Genomic DNA, 18,164 nt, shown 5'->3' on the forward strand with positions numbered 1-18,164 from the left:
TCACCTCTCCTAATAATGATTTGTTATTATTTGGGGCAGAGATTGGATGCTTTCCAGCTGTTTCATTTCCACAGATACTTGGGTTTCAATCTCTCCTGTCTCTGTAATGGCATCCAATCTGCTATTTATTGGATGAATATTTATGAGGGCTCTGATGAAGAGGCAGATTCGGAGCACGTTTACGACTCATTGGAAACAACCAGAGTCTGGCCCCTAATTAATATGCAGCCTTCTTAATTCCTTGATTAAATTCTAACTTGCAAATAAAACATTTGCAATTCACTTCCAAATTTTTTTTTTTTTTTAATAAAAGACAGTCCCCTTAAAGTTAGCTGATTGCACGTTAAGTGACAAGGCAGGGTTGGCAAAGGGCACAGAGAAGGTAATTTAAATGGAGAATGTGTATAGGACGCTTCTGAAGAGTCTGGGGACAGGAGGACTAGATAAGGATCCATATGGTAAAACACTCTGCTACACAGCAAGGTGTGTACGGGGAGGGAAGAGTACAAGGTCCTGGGTCTGCCTGGGCTTGGATCGGGTCCTTGCCAGGATTAGCCCCCTCCTGCCGAAGCGTGCCCGAATGGGGCTGAGCCCCATTTTTGGCTGCGTTTTGCCAGCTGTCCCCGGGCCGGTGGCAGTGATGTTCTGTGCCGCAGGAGGGACCCGGCCAGCCTTTCCCACCACCGCTCCCTGGGATTTGTTACCCTGCCAAGCCGAACATGCTTTGCTAATAAACAAAAATTGATTTTTATTTATCTTACAAAGCGAAGCCCCATTGCTCCCGCTGCACAGCTTTAATCCTTTCTGCTGTCGATGGAAATAATGAGAAAGACACCTGTGGATCCTGTTAGAGCTGCAGGCCTCCTTTTTAACTATTAAAAGATCAATACCCTTTGCAGTGCTGCTAATAGTTTTCTGGCCCACTTGATTGCGAGGGGACTTGGGTTGACTTGGCCTTAGTTGAAGGTGCCCAATGCAGTTCTGGCAAATCTGCTCAGTCTCCGACACGGAGGGCTCAGGAGTGGCAAATTCCTCTGCAGGTTTGCAGTGGTGCAAGAGGGGAAAAAAGAAAGAACTTTTGCTTAAGAAACTTATTGAGAGGCTGAAATTGTCCCCAAGGATGGGAATGAGCAATTGAGACACCCAATAAGGGGCCTGAAACAACAGAAAAACTAACTTCAGCTCTCAAACAATAAGCCCCCACCAGCGTAGTCCTCATTTGATTCAAAGAAATCAACACATCATTTCAGTTCATTAACAATCCATCTCATTTTTATTGTCCATTTTTAAAAAAGTTGGTGGTTTTCTATTCATAGTTATAAAATAATCCTATTTTACAAAGATTTACAGCTCTGTGAGTGCCCAGCAATGAACGAGGCTGGATCTGGCAAGTCTCTTAAATAACCAAACCACAATTTTGTTGTTTTTTAAAAAAAAAAAAAAAAAAAAGGGACAAAAAGGGAATTGGCAATGAGCCAATTCAGCACCAAGCAGGACATAACAGAGTGAGAGGGTTTGTATAAAAGACAATTTATTTCTTTGGGAAGGGGCACAGGGAGCAGAGGGGGCAGGTAACGAACCCCAGTAACGAGGACAGGACTCGGGGCGACCTCTCTTTATTCTTCACCGTCCCCCAAGCTGTGGGAGAGGGGCGATACCTACACCAAATTAAAATTCCCAAGGCTGCGTTTCCCCTCCGGCGGCTGCTCCAAGCCCAGCACCCTCCCGCAGCCGGGACAGGCGGAGGTCGCTCCCTACGGATTTGCAGTTTTCTGGTCTCTTTGCTACCAGCCCTGGCCCGGGTTTGCCGGCCAGGTCTGCCGCAGTGCCGGTGCCTTCTCAGTAGACGGGTCCCTTGACGGCTCCCGGCTCCGTCAAGCGTGCAGCGGCGTACGCCGATGCTCCCAGGCAGGCGGCCGGTTCGCAAAAACCCGGCAGGCCAGCGGGACCGGGCAAACCCGGCCGGCCAGCCTCTCCCGGGGAGCCTGGCAAGCCCCGTTCTCCAGCCTTGCCGTCGAGTGCGTGGCCGGGGATGCCGGGGAGACCTGTAACGGGAGCGTGCGTGCTGCGTTTGTGGGTGCTGAGCAGGGGTTGGGGTGTGGGAAACGCTGCTGGTGAGGATGGGGATGCGTTAGCAGAGCAGCCCAGCGATACCGAGGGGCCAGGAAAGTGTCTGGCAGAGCCGCGGGCAGCGAGGCGGCTACAGGTCGGAGATTTGTGGGGTGAACCCATGAGGGTTTGCAGGAATGAACCAGAAGGTCCCGAGCCAGTGCCGGGCTTGTCATTGCACCGGCAAGGGGCACGGGGGCTGCTGCTGCCCAGTGGGGACCCACCGCTGCCTGCTCTGGTTGTGCTGGGGGGGAAAGGGGCTTACCTGGGATCCCCGGGGGACCCGGCATGCCCGGGTGGCCGCGTCCAGCTTCTCCCCTCTCACCCTTCTCGCCTCGCTTCCCTGCAAGGAAAAAAACAGGGAGGGAAGGACTCGCCAGAGCCGCAGCGGGAAACGCGGACCCTGCAGGGAAGGGGCTGCCCCTGCTCGGGGACCAAGGTGGGGGGACAAGTGTGGCAGGAGGAGGCAGGGTCAGCCCCGAGGAGGATTTTTGCCCGGCACGGTGCGGCTATGGCCACCCACCACCTACCTTTAGGTCCTACGTTGCCAATCTGCCCAGCAGCACCCAGGATGCCGGGGACGCCTCGAGGTCCCATGGGTCCATGAGGACCTTGCTCACCGGGTGGCCCCGGGGGACCAGGGGGTCCGGGGGGTCCCATGGCACCCACTCCACCCAGGGCAGCTCTCTTGGCACTGACCGCCACCTCCGCCAGCTGCTCTGTAGGGCAGAGAGAGGCCGGTGTGGGATGGGACGCGGTGGCAGCCGGCCGGCCGGCGGTGCCCTGCTCGGCCCCTCACCTTGCAGCATCTTCAGGACCACGTCAACGATGTGCTGGTCCCCCGCATCCCGGCCCTGCCAGTGGGGAGAAGAGGGACACACCGTAAAGGGAGATCGTTCCTTCTGTCCCCATCTGCATCCACAGAGCCGGTCCCATCCCGACGCCCCAGTCCAGAGCACCTCCCTGCACCCCGTGCTGCCTTCCCACCCTTCTTTGTTTTCCATTTGGTCCCAGAACAAGTGCTCCAGCCTCGGTTCACGCCGCGCCCGGCCACACTGCAACCTCCTCACGGTGTTAACTTTCTGCAGCGGCATTTTGCAAGCATAAAACAAGGCTTATATGGAAAAATTCTGTCCCCCGGGCAGGCTGCAAAGGCACACATAGGAGCTAAGCCTGCTACTGGTGCTCTATATGGTGACACATACAGAATTCCTCTTTTCTAGAAAGGTGGGATCCCAGCTCAGCCCTCCTGGAGAGCTCGTGGGGACCACTGGCAGCTCCCGAGCCGAACAGCAGCCATTTCTCAGACGAATTGGTTGGTAAGAAAACATCGGAGGCAATTCACCTGCAGAGCTGAACAAGCTGGCGGTGGCAGCAGCCCGCAGGTCACCAGCTACACGGTGCAAGAGGTGAGATGGGGATGTGGGGTGCTGGGGGTACTCACCGCTACGCCCCGCTGGCCGGGCATCCCTGGCACGCCACGCTCCCCGACGAGTCCTCGTGGGCCGGGGGGTCCTGGGTATCCTCGTGGGCCGGGTGAGCCTGCGTCCCCCGAGGGGCCGGGGAAGCCGAGCTCGCCCTGGATGCCTTGCTGCAGTGGCGATGGAGAGCGACATCAGGAGCGGGGGAGCTCAGCCCTGTCCTGAGCACAGGGGCTGCACCCCGAGACCCCCGAGGACTTCCAGTACCAACTGCTGCGGCCAGGGGCTGAACCCCGAACGGGGTCTGAACACCATCACTGAAGCCCATCTCCAGTGAAAATACTTTCTCAGTCCACCACCGTGCAGCATGCACCAGCTCTGAGCGTCACTGCCTTCGTCAGAAGGATCGCCTTGGGCTGAGGGTCCCGCAGAACCACCCGGCACGAAGGTGCGGGGCGTCCCTCGCTCCCAAGCCCCCAGTCACTTACCTGTCCCTTTGGCCCCGGCTCTCCTGATTCACCCTGGGAACAGAGGACACAAGAAATGCAATGGGGAGACAGCACGAATTTGGAGCTGCAGCTGGGGGGAGGCACACGTACCCCCTCCCCAGGGACCCACGTCCACCCCAAGAACCGTCGGCAGGGACCCACCTTCTCTCCCTTCAGCCCTGCGAGGCCATGAACACCAGGGTCTCCCTAGATGAAAAGCAACGAGAAACATGAACCTTCACCGCCAGCACCCACCTCCTCCACAGCCACGTTAACCCTCCTTTCCACCCGCTGCGCTCGACCGGGATGCCAGGGATATTGATGGAGAAAGCGCCTGGTGCCAGCGGGTGTCAGCCCCTCCCCAAAAGGTGGGTGTCAGCCCTGTTAAACGCAGGTGTCAGCAATTCCCCACCGATCCCCCAGCACAGGCAGGAGGGTGATGTACTCACAGTACCACCTTTGGGGCCAGTTTTCCCTGGGGAGCCCTGGAGAAAGGAGACGGGGGGGGGTCAGCCCAGCTCAGTGCAGCTTCCCTGGGCTGGACCCCAGAGCAGCCTGTCCCCAGCAGCCAGGAGCAGTCACCTTGTCTCCTTTGACTCCTGGCAAGCCTTGGGGTCCTGGGATCCCCGGTGGACCCTGCTCGCCCTTTGGCCCCTGAAAAACAAGGTAAACCAGGAAAAATAGAAGAATGAGTGAGACGAGGTGGTGGGAAGACCTCCCTCCCCCATCAGAGCATCCTCCGAAGGCAATGAGATGCGTGGGCAGCTCCACATCCCCTCCAGTGGCACAGGCTGCCCCACAGCATCCCAACCTCCCCTGAATCTGGCCTCTGGTGGGAGGGACAGGGCAGAAAACGATGGAGAAGCCTCCCCTCCAGCCAAATGGAGAGTAGGGGGCTCTGCCAGGGATGGGCCCCCACTCCCTAGGAAGCCAGAGGGACAAAGGTCACTTTTTGGCCATTTTTCCACCCTGGGAAAACCTCCAAGAGGGGCTGGGCAGCCTCCTCACTCTCGCTGGGCTGGGAGGAAATTCCTTTCCCGGCTGGGGCTGCAAACCCAGCGTGGCCCTGGGACCACTAATCCCCACGCTATTCGCCCCATCGGCTAATCCCTCACCCCGACAGCTAGGCACAGCGGGACGGGAGGCGTGATCGACCCCGGCCACGATCAAAGCGAGAGGTCCGTACCCCGCTGCCCCTCTCCCTCCTCCCCAGCCGCACACCCGGGGCTGAGCATCCCTGAAGCCGTGCCAAGGCGAAACCCGTTTCCCAGCCCGGCTGCGGGCACAACTTACCGCTTTCCCCTGCTCGCCGGGGGGACCCACGAGGCCACGCTCGCCCCGGTCACCCTGCGGAGACCCGGGAAGAGAGGAGAGTCAGGGGCAGCTCCCAGCATGGCCGTAAACCCTACAGTGCCCCAAACTCACCTTCATCCCGGGGACGCCCTGCGGTCCCTGCTCACCCCGAGGTCCAGGCTCACCCTAAGAGGGGGAAAAAAAAAAAAAAACAAACCAAAAAACCAGACCAGCTGCCTCTCTTGCATTCATATGCCATCATCTGCCTTTCGAGGGATGTGTGACCCTGTCCTTGTCCCCTGCAGCCACGCGAAGGGCTGCCACTGCACTGGGTGGCCAAGGAGGTGCTGGATGCAGGGCTGGAGAAGTGGCCCCAGAGGGTTCCCTGTGAGGAAGCTGCTGCAGGGGCAGAGGGAAGAGGAGGGCTGGTGAGGGGGGCATAAAATGCTCAACTTTGATTTCTGTTTGACAGCGAACAGGAAAAAAAAGAGCAAGAGAGAGCAAGCGAGCAACCCCCAGGCTGTGCCCAGGAGGAACATGGTGAAGTCTCGGTACTTACGATCTGCCCCGGGGCACCGGTGACACCGGTCTGGCCCCGAGCACCCACTTCACCCTGCAAACGGGAGACAGAGACGGTTCAGGGACAGCGAGGACAGGGGAGGAGATGGCTGCGGGCTCAGGGATGGAGCGTGGAGGCTGCTGCAGCACCGGGTAAGGTGAGCAGGGGTACAGGGTGGATGCTCGGAGGGGGTTACTCCATCCTCGGCTGTCCCAGACCCACCTTGTCTCCTGGGCCACCTTTGCTTCCCGGCTGGCCGGGCAAGCCCTGTGGAAACAAAGGCAGGATCAAACCCTGTGCATAGGGCTGGAGGCAGCATCCCTGCTCGGGGATTGGGATGCCATCCCACAGGTAACGGGGTACCTGCCCGGGCAGGGGACTCCCACGGTCCCGTACTCACAGCTTGTCCCCGGTGTCCCGGCGTTCCTGGGCGGCCAGCCTGTCCCACGCTGCCCTGCGAGGGACAGAGAGGACATTACGCATGGCAGAGAAAGGTGGAGAAATGAGATGTACACGGGTGGGACGAGGGACTCCTGGCCAAAGGGGGACGCTGCTCTTGACCCCGTGAGGACAGCCACACTCCACAGGTCAGGAGATGCCACGTCAAGGGCCGGGACCTTATGCCACTTGCCATCCCCATTACTTCCAGCAAGCACTGGTACGAGGAACAGCGTGTGTCCTTTCCCCATCGCCGGCACAAGCAACACCCGGCAGCCCCTGCCCGCAGCAGCTCACCTTCACGCCTGGGATACCCGGGGTGCCGTCTTTGCCATCGATGCCCGGGAGACCCTGCAAAAGGGGCAAGAGTCGCTCTGACACCTCCGAGAGGTGAGGCAAAAGGCTCGTGGTGGGGGCAAAAAAAAGGCTGGGAAGGGAAAAGAAAACTCCAGCCCTGCGCTGAGCTGTGGTGCAAGGGTGCAGGATGGTCCCGAGCAGGACAGAGAGGAATAGGGAGACCTTCTCCTTGCAAGGGGCTCAGCCCTAGATCTGGGCACGGGTGCCACCGGCTGTACTTACATTCTCCCCCTTGGGGCCGATGTCTCCTTGGGGACCTCGGATGCCACGGCCACCCTAGAGCAGGAGAGAGCACGTGTTGTTTCAGCCGCCCTCTTGGTGCAGGGATTGGAGCTGGGAGAGGGAGGAGATGCCCATCGAGGCACCCCGGGCAGAGCCCCTGTCTGTGCCAGGGAGCAGGGCCAGGCTGGGGAAAAGGGGGCATTGGCATCGCATGGGGCACGGGGTCCCTGATGGGACAGGTTACCTACCAGATCTCCCTTCTCACCGGGGTCCCCGGGTGGTCCCTTGGGGCCTTCCCTGCCCTGGAAGGGAGAAAGATGGGGGCTGAGCAGTGAAGTGCGGGGTCACCCACCTGCCCTGCACCCCCTGGGGATGAGGGAGGGCACTCACTGGCTGCCCGGCCGCTCCGATGGTCCCGACCATCCCCTTGTAACCAGCAGGACCCTGCAAAGAGAGCATGGTGGGGAGTCAGTTCCTCCCATCCCAACCTCAGCCCCCGGCCAGGTCCGACCCCACTAGCAAAAGGCAGCGTCCAGCTCCCCGAGATGGCCAAACAGCCACGTAAGGGATGCTCCTGGGAACTGGGAACCATCGCCATGGGAGCTGGTCCCCCTGACCCCGGAGCAGCTCCTGCATCCCACCGGCGCTTACCGTCTCGCCCTTGGGTCCTGCCATCCCGGGGTAACCCCTCAGGCCCTGCGGTCCCTGCGGGGAAGGAAACAACACCCGGCTTAGTTGGAAACAGCCCCCAGGAGCAGCCCAGGGGGAAGCTGCAATTAAAGCAAAAGCCGGTACTGGAAATCAGCCGGTTTTGCCAAATGCGAGGTATTTCAGTCCCGCCGCTCGCCCCTAATTCTGCAGCCCCCCACCGGGTGCCTTTCCAGCTGTCAGTTCAATAACAGCAACGGGCCCAAACTGGTGCTGCTTGCCCTGCCAAAGCTCTTGGCTTCAAAGCCATTTTGCCCTTTCCCAGAGCGAAGGGCTCAGCCCGTTAATTGCTTTTCATCTTCAAAGTGCTCAGCAAGCTCAAACAGCTTAAATCCCCCCCCTTTAGTCCCCACAGTGAGCTGGATCCTGCACCCCCCGTTCAGGTGGGGTAAGGGGGACTCAGTGTACAGGAGCAATTTGTCCCCGGCCGGTGAGTTATCCACATTAACGTGTGCTAACGACCAAGGTGCCTGAGCCAGCGCTGACCACGGAGGTCTCCATCGGGGTGCGGCTTTGCCACCCTCCTGGCACCAGCTCCGTGGCTGGGAAGAGGGAGATGGATGGGACGGTGGCTTCGCTCCGCTGCCAGCAGTGTGTCCCCGGGAGCAGGGACACCCTGGTGTCACGTCCCCAGTGTCTGGGGCCAAGCACAAACCAGCCGTCCCCAGCCCCTGGGGTACCCGGGGAGGGGCAGAGCAGCAAAGAGAAATCAATATATTACCGGAGGGCCTGGGACACCTTGTTCTCCGGAGACGCCAACGTCACCCTTGGGTCCCTGGGGAGGGATGGAGAGGAGCGAGGTGAGTGTTGGGGTGGAGCGGGGGGGTACAAACTGCCCTGGGGACCTGAGACCCCCTCACCTGGGACACGGCAGGGGATGGGGTCAGACCCCACTCCAGGGAGCCACCATGGGAAGACCACCCTGTCCGCCCCCCGTTTCCCAGCCCTGGATCTCCCTCCTCCCTCTCCCACCTCTTTCCTTCCTTCCCCCTTTCTCTCCCCAGAGCCCCCTGCCCTCCGGTCCAGCCCCAGCTCCCCCAGAGTCAGGCACGCCTGATCCTGGTGGGAAGCTGCCGGAGAGGTCGCTCACCTGCCTGCCCTGCCTGCCGGGCTCCCCGAGGGCACCGGGACGGCCTCTGTGTCCCTAAGGGCGAAGGGGACAACCGTGAGCATCCCTGGGCAGAGCAGCAGGGTGGAGGCAGCATCCTCACAGCTGCATCACCCGGAGAGACCCTGCCCGTGACACCCCACTCCGGGGTGCCCACTGGTGACGTGGTGAGGTTCAGCATCCCACTGGTGACACGGCGGGGCTCAGCATCCCGCAGGCACGAGGGCGTGCGGCGGGGATGCTCGCTGGGTTTAACCCTCCAGGTTTTATAGCGTAGGGAGCCGGGCAGCAGCACGGCTGGGACTGGGGCTTCGGCATGGGGTCTTGCCCCCGAGGAAGGAGCTGGGGAGCCACGGGGGGGCATCTCCCATAGCACCTTTGCCCCCAGGGCACTCTGTGCATGCGTGTCCTCATGCTCCCAGGGCAGCAGAGCAGTTCTCCAGCTCCTTGTGCCTCCAGACCAGGGAATGCTCCTCCGCTCAGGCGGAGCATGCTGGAGGTGATGGTCCCTGTTCACTCCCGGGCAGCTCTCTTACCTTCAGTCCCTGCAGTCCTTGGGGGCCCTTGGGACCTGGCGGGCAGCTGGTCGGGCACTGGTGGGGAAGAAGCAGCACAGGTTGAGTTGGGAAAGGACCCAAAGGCTGCCGAGAAGCCGTGCTGGGAAGGACGGGCTCCCACACCACGTGGCAAAGCCAGGCTGTGCGGTGACGCAGGGGACCCACCGCTCGCAGCATGGTTTTGGCTGGGGACCCTGCTCCTCCCCGCTCTGATGACCCCCAGTTACTAAATTACACTGGTGGGTGTATTTCAGGCCAGGGCAGCACCCGCTTTTCCAGCGGCCGTGACCCTGCAAAGGTCTGCTGAAGGGACAAGGTAATGGCAGCTCTCACCAAGAAATCGGCACTGCCTTCCAGTCCTTGGATGTGTCCTGGGGGGCCCTGGAGGGAAGGAGACCATCAGCATCCATGGTTTAATATCAGCACTGTTTTACAGGAGGGGTGAATGTTACACCTGGGAGGGAGGGGAGCAAGGCACGGCCCGGGAGGTGTGTGCCAGTGCCCGAGTCCCGGCTCCAAACCCTGGGCTGAGCCTGGGTGGAAGCGTCTCCCTCCTGCAGAAAATACTGGTGACGGGGGAGATACTCACGGGTTTCCCTGGAGGGCCTGGGGGACCCCGTGGGCCGTCGGGTCCAGGGTCGCCCTAATAAAGAAAAACCCCAGGAAAGGAGATGGAGGGGTGGGGAGGTGGCAGGTACTGCTGGAGCCAGCGTGGAGAGGGGTGACGAAGCATCAGAGACCCAGGCTGTCACAGTGGGAACTGGGATATCCCTTGGCTGTGAGCGGGGAGGGGATGGATTGCACCAGGGGACCTGGCTGCAGTCACAGACTTGGTCACCGCTCCATTCCCACTGCAGGACCCCACTCTCCCATGTTACGGGCTTGTCCCTATTTACCCCAGGAGCCCCAAAGTGCAGAGAAGCAGATGCTGGGGTAAGGAGAGGAGGTTTTTCCCACGCCCCCTCGTGACCCCTCACCTTGGGTCCCAGCACTCCGATCTCTCCAGGAAGCCCGACCTGGCCTGGAAGCCCCTTAAGGAGAAGTGAGACATTCACCGAGTGAGAGAGGTTGAACCCCGAGACCCCCCTTTGGGGGTGCTGAGATTTCAGCTCTTCCAGCACAACCCCGAGCGGGGTCCCTGGCTGCCCGCCCCAGCCCCACAAGCGTGGCACTTACGGGTGGTCCTGGCAGCGAAGGACCCTGCAACAAGAAGAAAGACACAGTTGGTCCAAATTCTCCAACCCCCCCAAAAACCACCAGCATCCCTGCCCCGAGCAGAGCGATGCCCACGCTGCCACCAAGGATGCGGCTGGGGGGGCTGGGGCCAGATCCCTGCTCCGCTCCCACCCTGCTCGTGGGTGCTCAGGGAGTGAGTGCTGGAGCCAGGAGTGGGTGCATCACCCCACGAGAGAGGCAGATACTCACGGGGAGCCCCGGCGGCCCTGGGAGTCCAGGCTGGCCCTGCCGGGATAGAAGGGGAGAGTCAGGAGCTGAAACAGGAGGGTCTGGCCCTCCCAAACCCTGCTCCGCTGCTGTGTCAGCTGCAAAAATTCATCCCCCCATGGACCCAGCCTCAGTGCCCCATCGTTGCCAAATACTCCATCACTCAATTCCTCCATCAGTGCATCCCCTCCATGGCGATGGGGCTGGTCCCAGCCTGGCCAGTCCCTGCTGGCTCCAGGAGAGGAAGGTGGGAGCCCGGAGCATCTGCCCCGGCGCAGCCCCTCACTCACTTTAAGTCCTGGCCCACCGATGGGCCCTGGCTCCCCTTTCGCTCCCGTCAGGCCCTGCAAGAGGAGAGACGGCAGGAGGTTATTGCCAGCCCTTCTGCTCTCCAGCCAGACGTTTTTGCTGGGGCTCTTTCCATCATGGGGGGTCAAGGGTTATTAGTAGGGAATTTGTGCTCGTCACTGCTGTGCACATCACGCAGCAAACCTGGAGATGCAGCTGGTACCCAGACCCAAGCCCCGATGGCACAGAGAGCCTCACAGCGATGCTCCACAGCCCCCATGAGCTACCCTGCTCCGAGACCCTATGCCAGGGCTTGACTGGGACCCTCGCACCGCCGGGCACATCCAGAACGGCTGCTCCAGCCCCAACAGAGGCATATGGGGAGCTCAGCCCGTCCGTCATCCCAGTTTATATCAACTCCGAGTCACTCCCGGGCTCCCCTGTCCCCCACTCCAGTACAGGTGCTGGGGTTTGGATCCCCGCAGGTGATGGCTTGAGCTTCACCCACAGGCTAATTCCTGCGCGCTGCCGGGGACGGCGTGGGTGGAGAGCCCCTCGCTTAGCCCGGCTCTGCTCAGCATCCGTATTCAAAGGAGCCGAACTCCTTTGCAGGCAGATTAGCCTGGATGAATAATGCATGCTTATAATGACAGCTATTATTCTATTCATTTATTATTGAAGGATAACTAAAGCCTCAAAGATTTATGAAGTGCTGTCCAGAGACACAGGAGGACCCTGAAGTCTGGGTTTCCTTCTGATGAGCGAGTAAATGGCTGATGCTCGCCGGCGCTTATCCGTGCAGCGCTCTACTGGCGATGGGGGGCAGGCACCCAACCCAAACCTTCCTGGGCACCCATCACGCACCCTTACGTACCCTGGCTGGGGTAGCATGGGGCTGGGAGCCGGCCCATCATTGCTGCATCAAGGCAGGGCAAGGAGGCAGCTCGGTCCCCTTTCTGCCCACCACCTCTGCCCCTGGCTGTGCTTCTGTTGGGAGGGGGACAGTCACCAATGCCACCTATGTGGGTGCCACGGGGGTGGCTCTGGGGGGGGGGGGAGTGTGCACGGGATTGCTCCAGATTTATTGCGGAGGAAACGAGAGCTGAACCAGGGCTCAGGACAGCAGCTGCAGTAAAGGACAAGGAAAAGCCTTTTCATTTTCAGGGGTGTCGGTGCCGTGCTGTGGTTTTCCTGGCACAGCTCTTGCCGGCGTGGGATGGAGGGGGACACGCTTTCGGAGCCTGGGCAGTGGGAGGGGGCGGCAGCAGCCCTGCCTGTGGTTCAAAAGGTGCTTTCAGGGCCCACACGAAGGGATTTTTGGCACTTTCTTATGTGCGACAGAAAAGGAGCTCCTGGTAAAAGGAGTTTGCTGAGACCCTGCTGTGCCCAGGGACACTGCGGGGGGAACAGGGGGTCGGTACTCACATCAATGCCCGGCTTCCCTGGGGGCCCGTCTGGACCAGGGGCTCCAGGCTCACCCTTGGCACCCTTTAAAAGAGAAAAGGCATGGGGGCCGATTGAAAAGAGCTCCTCCAGAAGGGACAAGACCTTTGGCGAGCTGCGAGGAGGCATGGGTACTCACCGGGGACCCGGGGGCTCCGGCAGAGCCTTTGTCACCCTGGGGAAAGGAAAGAAGGTTGTAAAAAGGGCGTCTGTCCCCCCATGGAGCCAGGCCTGGCAGCACAGGGGGGCTCAGCACCCATGTCTCCCATCCACCTCCCCAAGCCGGAGCAAGATGCTGGATTCCCCAGCACGGCAGCCAGGTCAGGATGGGGCCAGTGTTGAGAAAAGAGGGCTGTGCTGGGGTTGTGGGAGGGCTGCGGCTGTTCTGGGTATAAATAGCACTAAAATAACACCCTGGGGCAAGTCTCGGAGAAAGGGTGCTTTCTGCTGGCTTACAGATCTCCCCTCTGTTCAGGCTCTCTCCCTGCAGCCCCGGGGAGGGTCCGGAGCCACAGCCGCCTGTCACAGCCCTCGGCCACGTCGCCACTCTGCAGGTACCCAACCTGGGTGTCCTGCTCCCCGCTGGCCCCCCCAGCACCCCCTCCTCACTGGGCATCTCAGGGCTGATCCCAGCACCCAACCCCTCCGAGCATCCTCTGCTGCCCGGACAGGGGTACCCAAGCACCCCGCACCCAAACCTCCCTGCCGCTGTGCTCCCCAAAAAGCATTTCAGGCCCCCAAGGTGGTCAGGAGGACACGGGCTGCTGTCCCGGGGAGGTGGATGGAGATGTGGTGAGGGAGCTGTGCTCCATCATACCATCATTGCTGCCCAGGGCCACCGGCAAAGCCGGGGATGCTCTCATCTGCCCCAGCCCGGAGCGGGGCAATGCGGGAACCGCACAGCATCGGCACCCCCAGCCCTCCGCAGAGCCTCTGCCCCGACACAATGTCCCTTTTGTGCTTCAGGTCCCCTCCCTCCCTCCCTCCTTCCAGCCTGCACAGGTTCCCGGCCGGAGAGAGCCGTACTCACGTCAATGCCATCCACTCCCGGCACTCCTGGGGGACCAGGGGGACCTCGCGGGCCGGGTTCTCCCGGTGGCCCTCGCTAAGGGGAAAAAGGGTTGGGACCCACATCAGGAAGGAGCAGCCGGAGCCCGAGCCAGACAGCTCGCCACCAGTGTGTGCTGGGGACCTGTCTCCGGAAAGCTGGGATGGAATCAGCACCCCAAGGCATCAGAGCTCTGCCCTTCCCCATGGGTCCTCTGCTGCCTGGCCTGTGCCCCCCTGGCAAGGGCACGGACGGAGAAATCTGGGAAATCTCCCCCCACACCGGCACAACCAGCTCCCCAGCCCCTGCCCAGTTTCTACCCCATCACTGCCCACTCCTGCCCCGGTGCCCGCGGGGCTCCTGCCCCGACGGAGCGGGGGTCTCGATGGGGTGATGCGAAGACCCCTCTTGGCTCGGGGTGCCAGCCCAGCACCAGGATTTCTAAGAGGACTGGTAGGATTTAGGTGCCTGAAAGCCCCAGTACGAAATGGGGACCCCGAGCCCCTCTGTGAGAGCACTCCTGCCTGCACCGGGCTGGCTCGCTGCCCGCTGCCCGCAGCACCGCTCCACAGCATCGCACAAAAGCACCATTCAGCCGGCGGCAGGGGAGCTCCCCGAGCAGCCTGGCCCCAGCTTTGAGGTTTGCACAGGATTCTGCAGGAACAACTTTGTAAAGAAATCTCTGTTAACCTAACGGGGTGTTTGGGGGGAAGAGACTCCGGTCCTGGAGACCGAACTCCTGGTGTTCCTGGAAATGAAAACCAGAAGGGCTGGCTGGGGCTGCACGCCTGCGACTCCTCCATCCTTCCAGGCTTATTTATTTTAAAGTGAAATATATAAGGATGAGAGGTGTTGCTGGTTTGTTCACAGAACTAGGAGAGCCCCGGCTTCACCTTGGAAGCAAATCTTGTGGTCCGGGTGGGAGCGAGCACCCGTCCCTGGGAGCATCCATGAATGGAACCTTTGTCCTCCCCGAATGATTTCCAAATGGTGCCTTGTTCCAAGAGCTCCTGCGTCCCCCTTGCTCTGACCGGAGCCCGCTCCCCTGGCCAGACCCTGCCACCACAAGCCCATGGGCATCCCAGGGGGGGTCTGTTTTAGGGAGGCAGCTGCCCCCCCCAGCTCTCTGCAGTGAGGCTGTCTGTGCCGGCAGGCAGCTCAGGAGCCACATGGGAAGAGTTTTCCGAAATCTTTTCTAAAAATCTGATTTTTTTGCAGCTGCAAGGCGGGGAGAGTTTGCCTCTTTTTGGGTGGGATCCCAGGAGGAACACCGCCTGCCCCTCTCGCAGCGCTCACCCCGAGGAGCAGAGGGACACCTTCCCTTCCTTCACTTCTTTCCAACACATTTTCTCCTGTCCCTGGGTGAGTCTGGAGAGCCTGCCGGGATCCCTGGCCCCCAGCACCTCTGCCACCCGTGCCCCCCGCTCCCGCTGCCCCTCGGGGAGCCCCTGCAGAGCCCCAGAACAGCCCTGGGAGGGTCAGAGCCCCCCAGAGCCCTGCTCAGCCCCCCTCAGCCCGGCTCTGCAGCGGGTCCCAGCAAAGCAGAAGCAAATAAGCATTCTCCCAGGTGATGGGAGACAGACGATCTGGTGGGGAGGGAAACGGCGGAGAGTCCCCCATTGCTGCCCGAGGGGAAAATAAAACTAAACTTGTTAGCTAACAAGTCCCAAACTTCAAGGCGTGCAGCCCAGCCCTGTCCCTGTCGCGCGGGGCCGGAGGCAGCTTTCGCTACGGAGAGGTCCCCGGTGGGTCAGGGCTGTGGGTCCCAGCTGGGGGCTGCTCCCACCCCCCCCCAATGGGGCAATCCTGGGAAAAGCAAGGGAAAAGTGCTGGGAAAAGAAGCAGAAACTCCCAGGGGTGCTCAGCACTGCGAGCGAGCGTCTGTGACGGGGTGGGGGGGAGATGGAGACCATCCCCTCTCTGTCCCCCATCCCAGCCCAGCGCAGAGAGGGGGGGGGACCAAGCAGAGACTTACAATCTGGGCCAGGCAGAGGCAGGCGGCTTGGAGCAAGAACCAGAGCTGGAGAAGAGGGGAGCAGCCGGCCATGGCGAGGGCGGCCGGCACCGAGCGGCAGTGGCCTCGTCTCGCCGCGCTCAGGTATGGCAGCAGCCCCGACTGCACAGCCGGACACCAGAGGAGGAGGGGGCTCATTAATATGGAGCAGTGGGACGAAGGCAGGCGGGGAGCCCCGGCCCCCCGCCCCCCCTCAGGTGAGCCCGTGGCTATTTTGGGCTGCACGGCGGGACGGTGCCGGAGGATTTGGCACGATGGCGGTGGAGGATTTGGCACGATGGCGGTGGAGGATTTTTGGGGAGGAGGGGGACGAGCTGGGGGGCTGCTGTCGGAGCTGCATGGCGAGACCCTGGCCAGGACGTCTGCGTGGGCAACCCTAGGAGTGCCAGCGTGTCCCCATCATGATGCCCATGCCGGTGCCACAGGGCATCGTGCTGCCCCGGGGGCTGGGGTTGCCATTGCCCCCACACCCCATGATGGGTCAGCACTGGGAGCTGGTTCCTGTCGACCTGGGGAGGGCCCTGGGGGACTTCTGACGCGTCTGACCCGATTTCTGCCCTGTGAGCCCCCTGTGCAGCCCCAGGCAGGGCAGCCACCCCACTGCGGGTCCTGGGGCACCCCCACGAAATGCACCCATGGCCCCAGTGTGGCACTGGGAGGGGAAGGGGGGCTGTGCCAGGGGGTCACCCGGCTGCTCCCCGCAGCCCTGGCAGGGCACGAGGCCTGTGTCTGTGGGGACATGGATGCCCCACTCATCACCTCCCCCGTGCCCAGCTCCCCCCACCCGGCTCCTGCCTTCGCTGGCAGCCGCCCCCTGAACTCGCCGCCCCCCCAGCCCTGGAGCGGTGCAGCGCTCCCAGGGAATGCGGGGATGATTCATCTTGGCGATTTCTTCCTCCTCCTCACGGAGGGCTCGAAGGCTCCGTGACGAGCCACTGCAGACTGATTCATCGGTATTGGGGGGGCTCAGTGCTCCCCCCACCCCCCCCAGAGCGGGCAGGCTCTGCCTGCACCCCCAGTGCAGGTCAGGGATGGCAGAGCAGTGGTTTGCATCCTCTCCAGTGGGCACGGGGCCATCCCAGCACATGCACCAGTCGGGACTGGTGGTGCATTGCTCTGGGCTAGTATCTCCTCTCCGGTTCTTTCGCCCTGTGTCCCAGCCCGGCTCGGGGAAGGCTGATGGGATCCTGCCCTCCCTGCTCCTCCGATGGGCAGCAAAAGCTGCTCCAAACCTCGGTGGCGGCAGGGAAGCGCTTCCACCAAAACCTGGTGTTCTGAGACAAAACTCCTTTTGGCTCTAGGCTGAGAGCACCTTGTTTTCAGAGCATCTAAATTTGGATTCTCACCATTCATGGAGCTGCTGGGATATTTCTGCTTGTGCCCGAGGCAGATGCGTCCCAGCACCGCCAGCGAGCCCAGCACCTTTCTGGGACACGAGTGTCACTTTTGGAAGAATTATGTAATTTCAAGTGTCTCTCAGATTACTACATAGTGACATATTTTTTTCTCCTTTTGATGCCATTGCTCATTTGATTGCAGCTTTTCATGTATTGCCATTTCTCACATTCTCCCCCCAGCACCTCAGCACGGGAATACCGGGGTTTGGTTTATGATCTCCATCTTGTTTAAAAGACTCAGTCTTTTTCTCCCCCATTAATTTCACCGTGGGATCCAACTGGAACATTTGCCTTTGACCAGTGGTCCCCGCCACGTTCCTGGGGGTAAGGGTTGCAGGGTCTGCCCCGCTGCCCTTGGGGTCCCCCTCACCTCCCCAGAGGAGCTGCAAGAGGATCGGGCCCGCAGTGACCTGGGCAGTGCCGTGTCCCAGAATGCCGGGACAGCGTGAGAGATGGGGTTAGGAGGAGCTGGGCCCCCCCACGGCCCCGGCCCCACGGGCTGCTGCAGGCCAGGGCCCCAGGAGAGCCATGGGGCAGCCCGGAGCCACAGCTGCCTCCGTGGGGCAGAGATCTGGGGCAGAGCCTGGCCTGGGCAGGGATGGAAGCACTTGAGCAGGGACCTCGTCCTCCTTCTTTTCCCCCTTCTGCCTCCTCCAGGGAGCACTCCTCTGCACAGCCCCCCCTCCATCCCACAGCCAGCACCCCCAAACTACCGACCAGCACCTCCAGACCCCCCCCAAGCCCCCCGCACCCCACAGCACCCCTTCCAGCCCGCAGCCATCCCCACCAAACCCCCACCCAGCACCCCTGCACCCCCACCCAGCACCCCCCAACCCCCCCAGCACCCAGACCCTCCCCACCAAGCACCCCCCAACCCTCAGACCCTCCACACCCAGCACCCCCGCACCCCCACACCCCCACCCAGCACTCCCCAACCCCCCAGCACCCAGACTCTCCCCACCCAGCACCCCCCAACCCTCAGACCCTCCCCACCCAGCACTCCCCAATCCCCCAGCACCCAGACCCTCCCCACCCCGCCCCCCCACACCCCCACCCAGCACTCCCCAACCCCCAAGCACCCACACTCTCCCCACCCAGCACCCCGAACCCCCCCAACCACCATCCTTGCACCCCTCAGCCCCCCCCGCCCCCCGGTCCCCTCCCCGCTGCAGCCCCACGCCCCCAGCTCCGCCCGTCACGTGACCCTGCCCATTCATGCCTCTCCCCCGCCACCGCCCCTCCTCCTCCGATTGGCTCCCGCCGGCGCTGCC

At 61.6% G+C, this 18,164-nt stretch overlaps 1 protein-coding gene across 1 annotated transcript; it reads right to left on the bottom strand.

Annotated features, from left to right (window-relative positions):
* Positions 1–1,433: 1,433 nt before the first annotated feature.
* COL9A2 (collagen type IX alpha 2 chain) lies at positions 1,434–15,678 on the bottom strand. Its single transcript, XM_069802932.1, has 32 exons — positions 15,458–15,678; positions 13,465–13,539; positions 12,574–12,609; positions 12,417–12,479; positions 10,994–11,047; positions 10,686–10,721; positions 10,437–10,460; positions 10,238–10,291; positions 9,850–9,903; positions 9,594–9,641; positions 9,240–9,296; positions 8,686–8,739; positions 8,317–8,370; positions 7,539–7,592; positions 7,278–7,331; positions 7,136–7,189; positions 6,888–6,941; positions 6,606–6,659; positions 6,271–6,324; positions 6,093–6,137; positions 5,871–5,924; positions 5,444–5,497; positions 5,312–5,365; positions 4,601–4,672; positions 4,468–4,503; positions 4,181–4,225; positions 4,019–4,051; positions 3,554–3,700; positions 2,909–2,963; positions 2,640–2,828; positions 2,375–2,452; positions 1,434–2,045 (listed from the first exon to the last, which is right to left on the bottom strand). Exons 1-32 carry the CDS (start codon positions 15,632–15,634, stop codon positions 1,840–1,842), a joined length of 2,178 nt encoding a protein of 725 aa, XP_069659033.1. The 5' UTR covers positions 15,635–15,678; the 3' UTR covers positions 1,434–1,839.
* Positions 15,679–18,164: the final 2,486 nt, after the last annotated feature.

This window comes from Haliaeetus albicilla, chromosome 16 (genome assembly GCF_947461875.1).
Source record: "Haliaeetus albicilla chromosome 16, bHalAlb1.1, whole genome shotgun sequence".
Lineage (NCBI taxonomy): Eukaryota > Metazoa > Chordata > Aves > Accipitriformes > Accipitridae > Haliaeetus > Haliaeetus albicilla.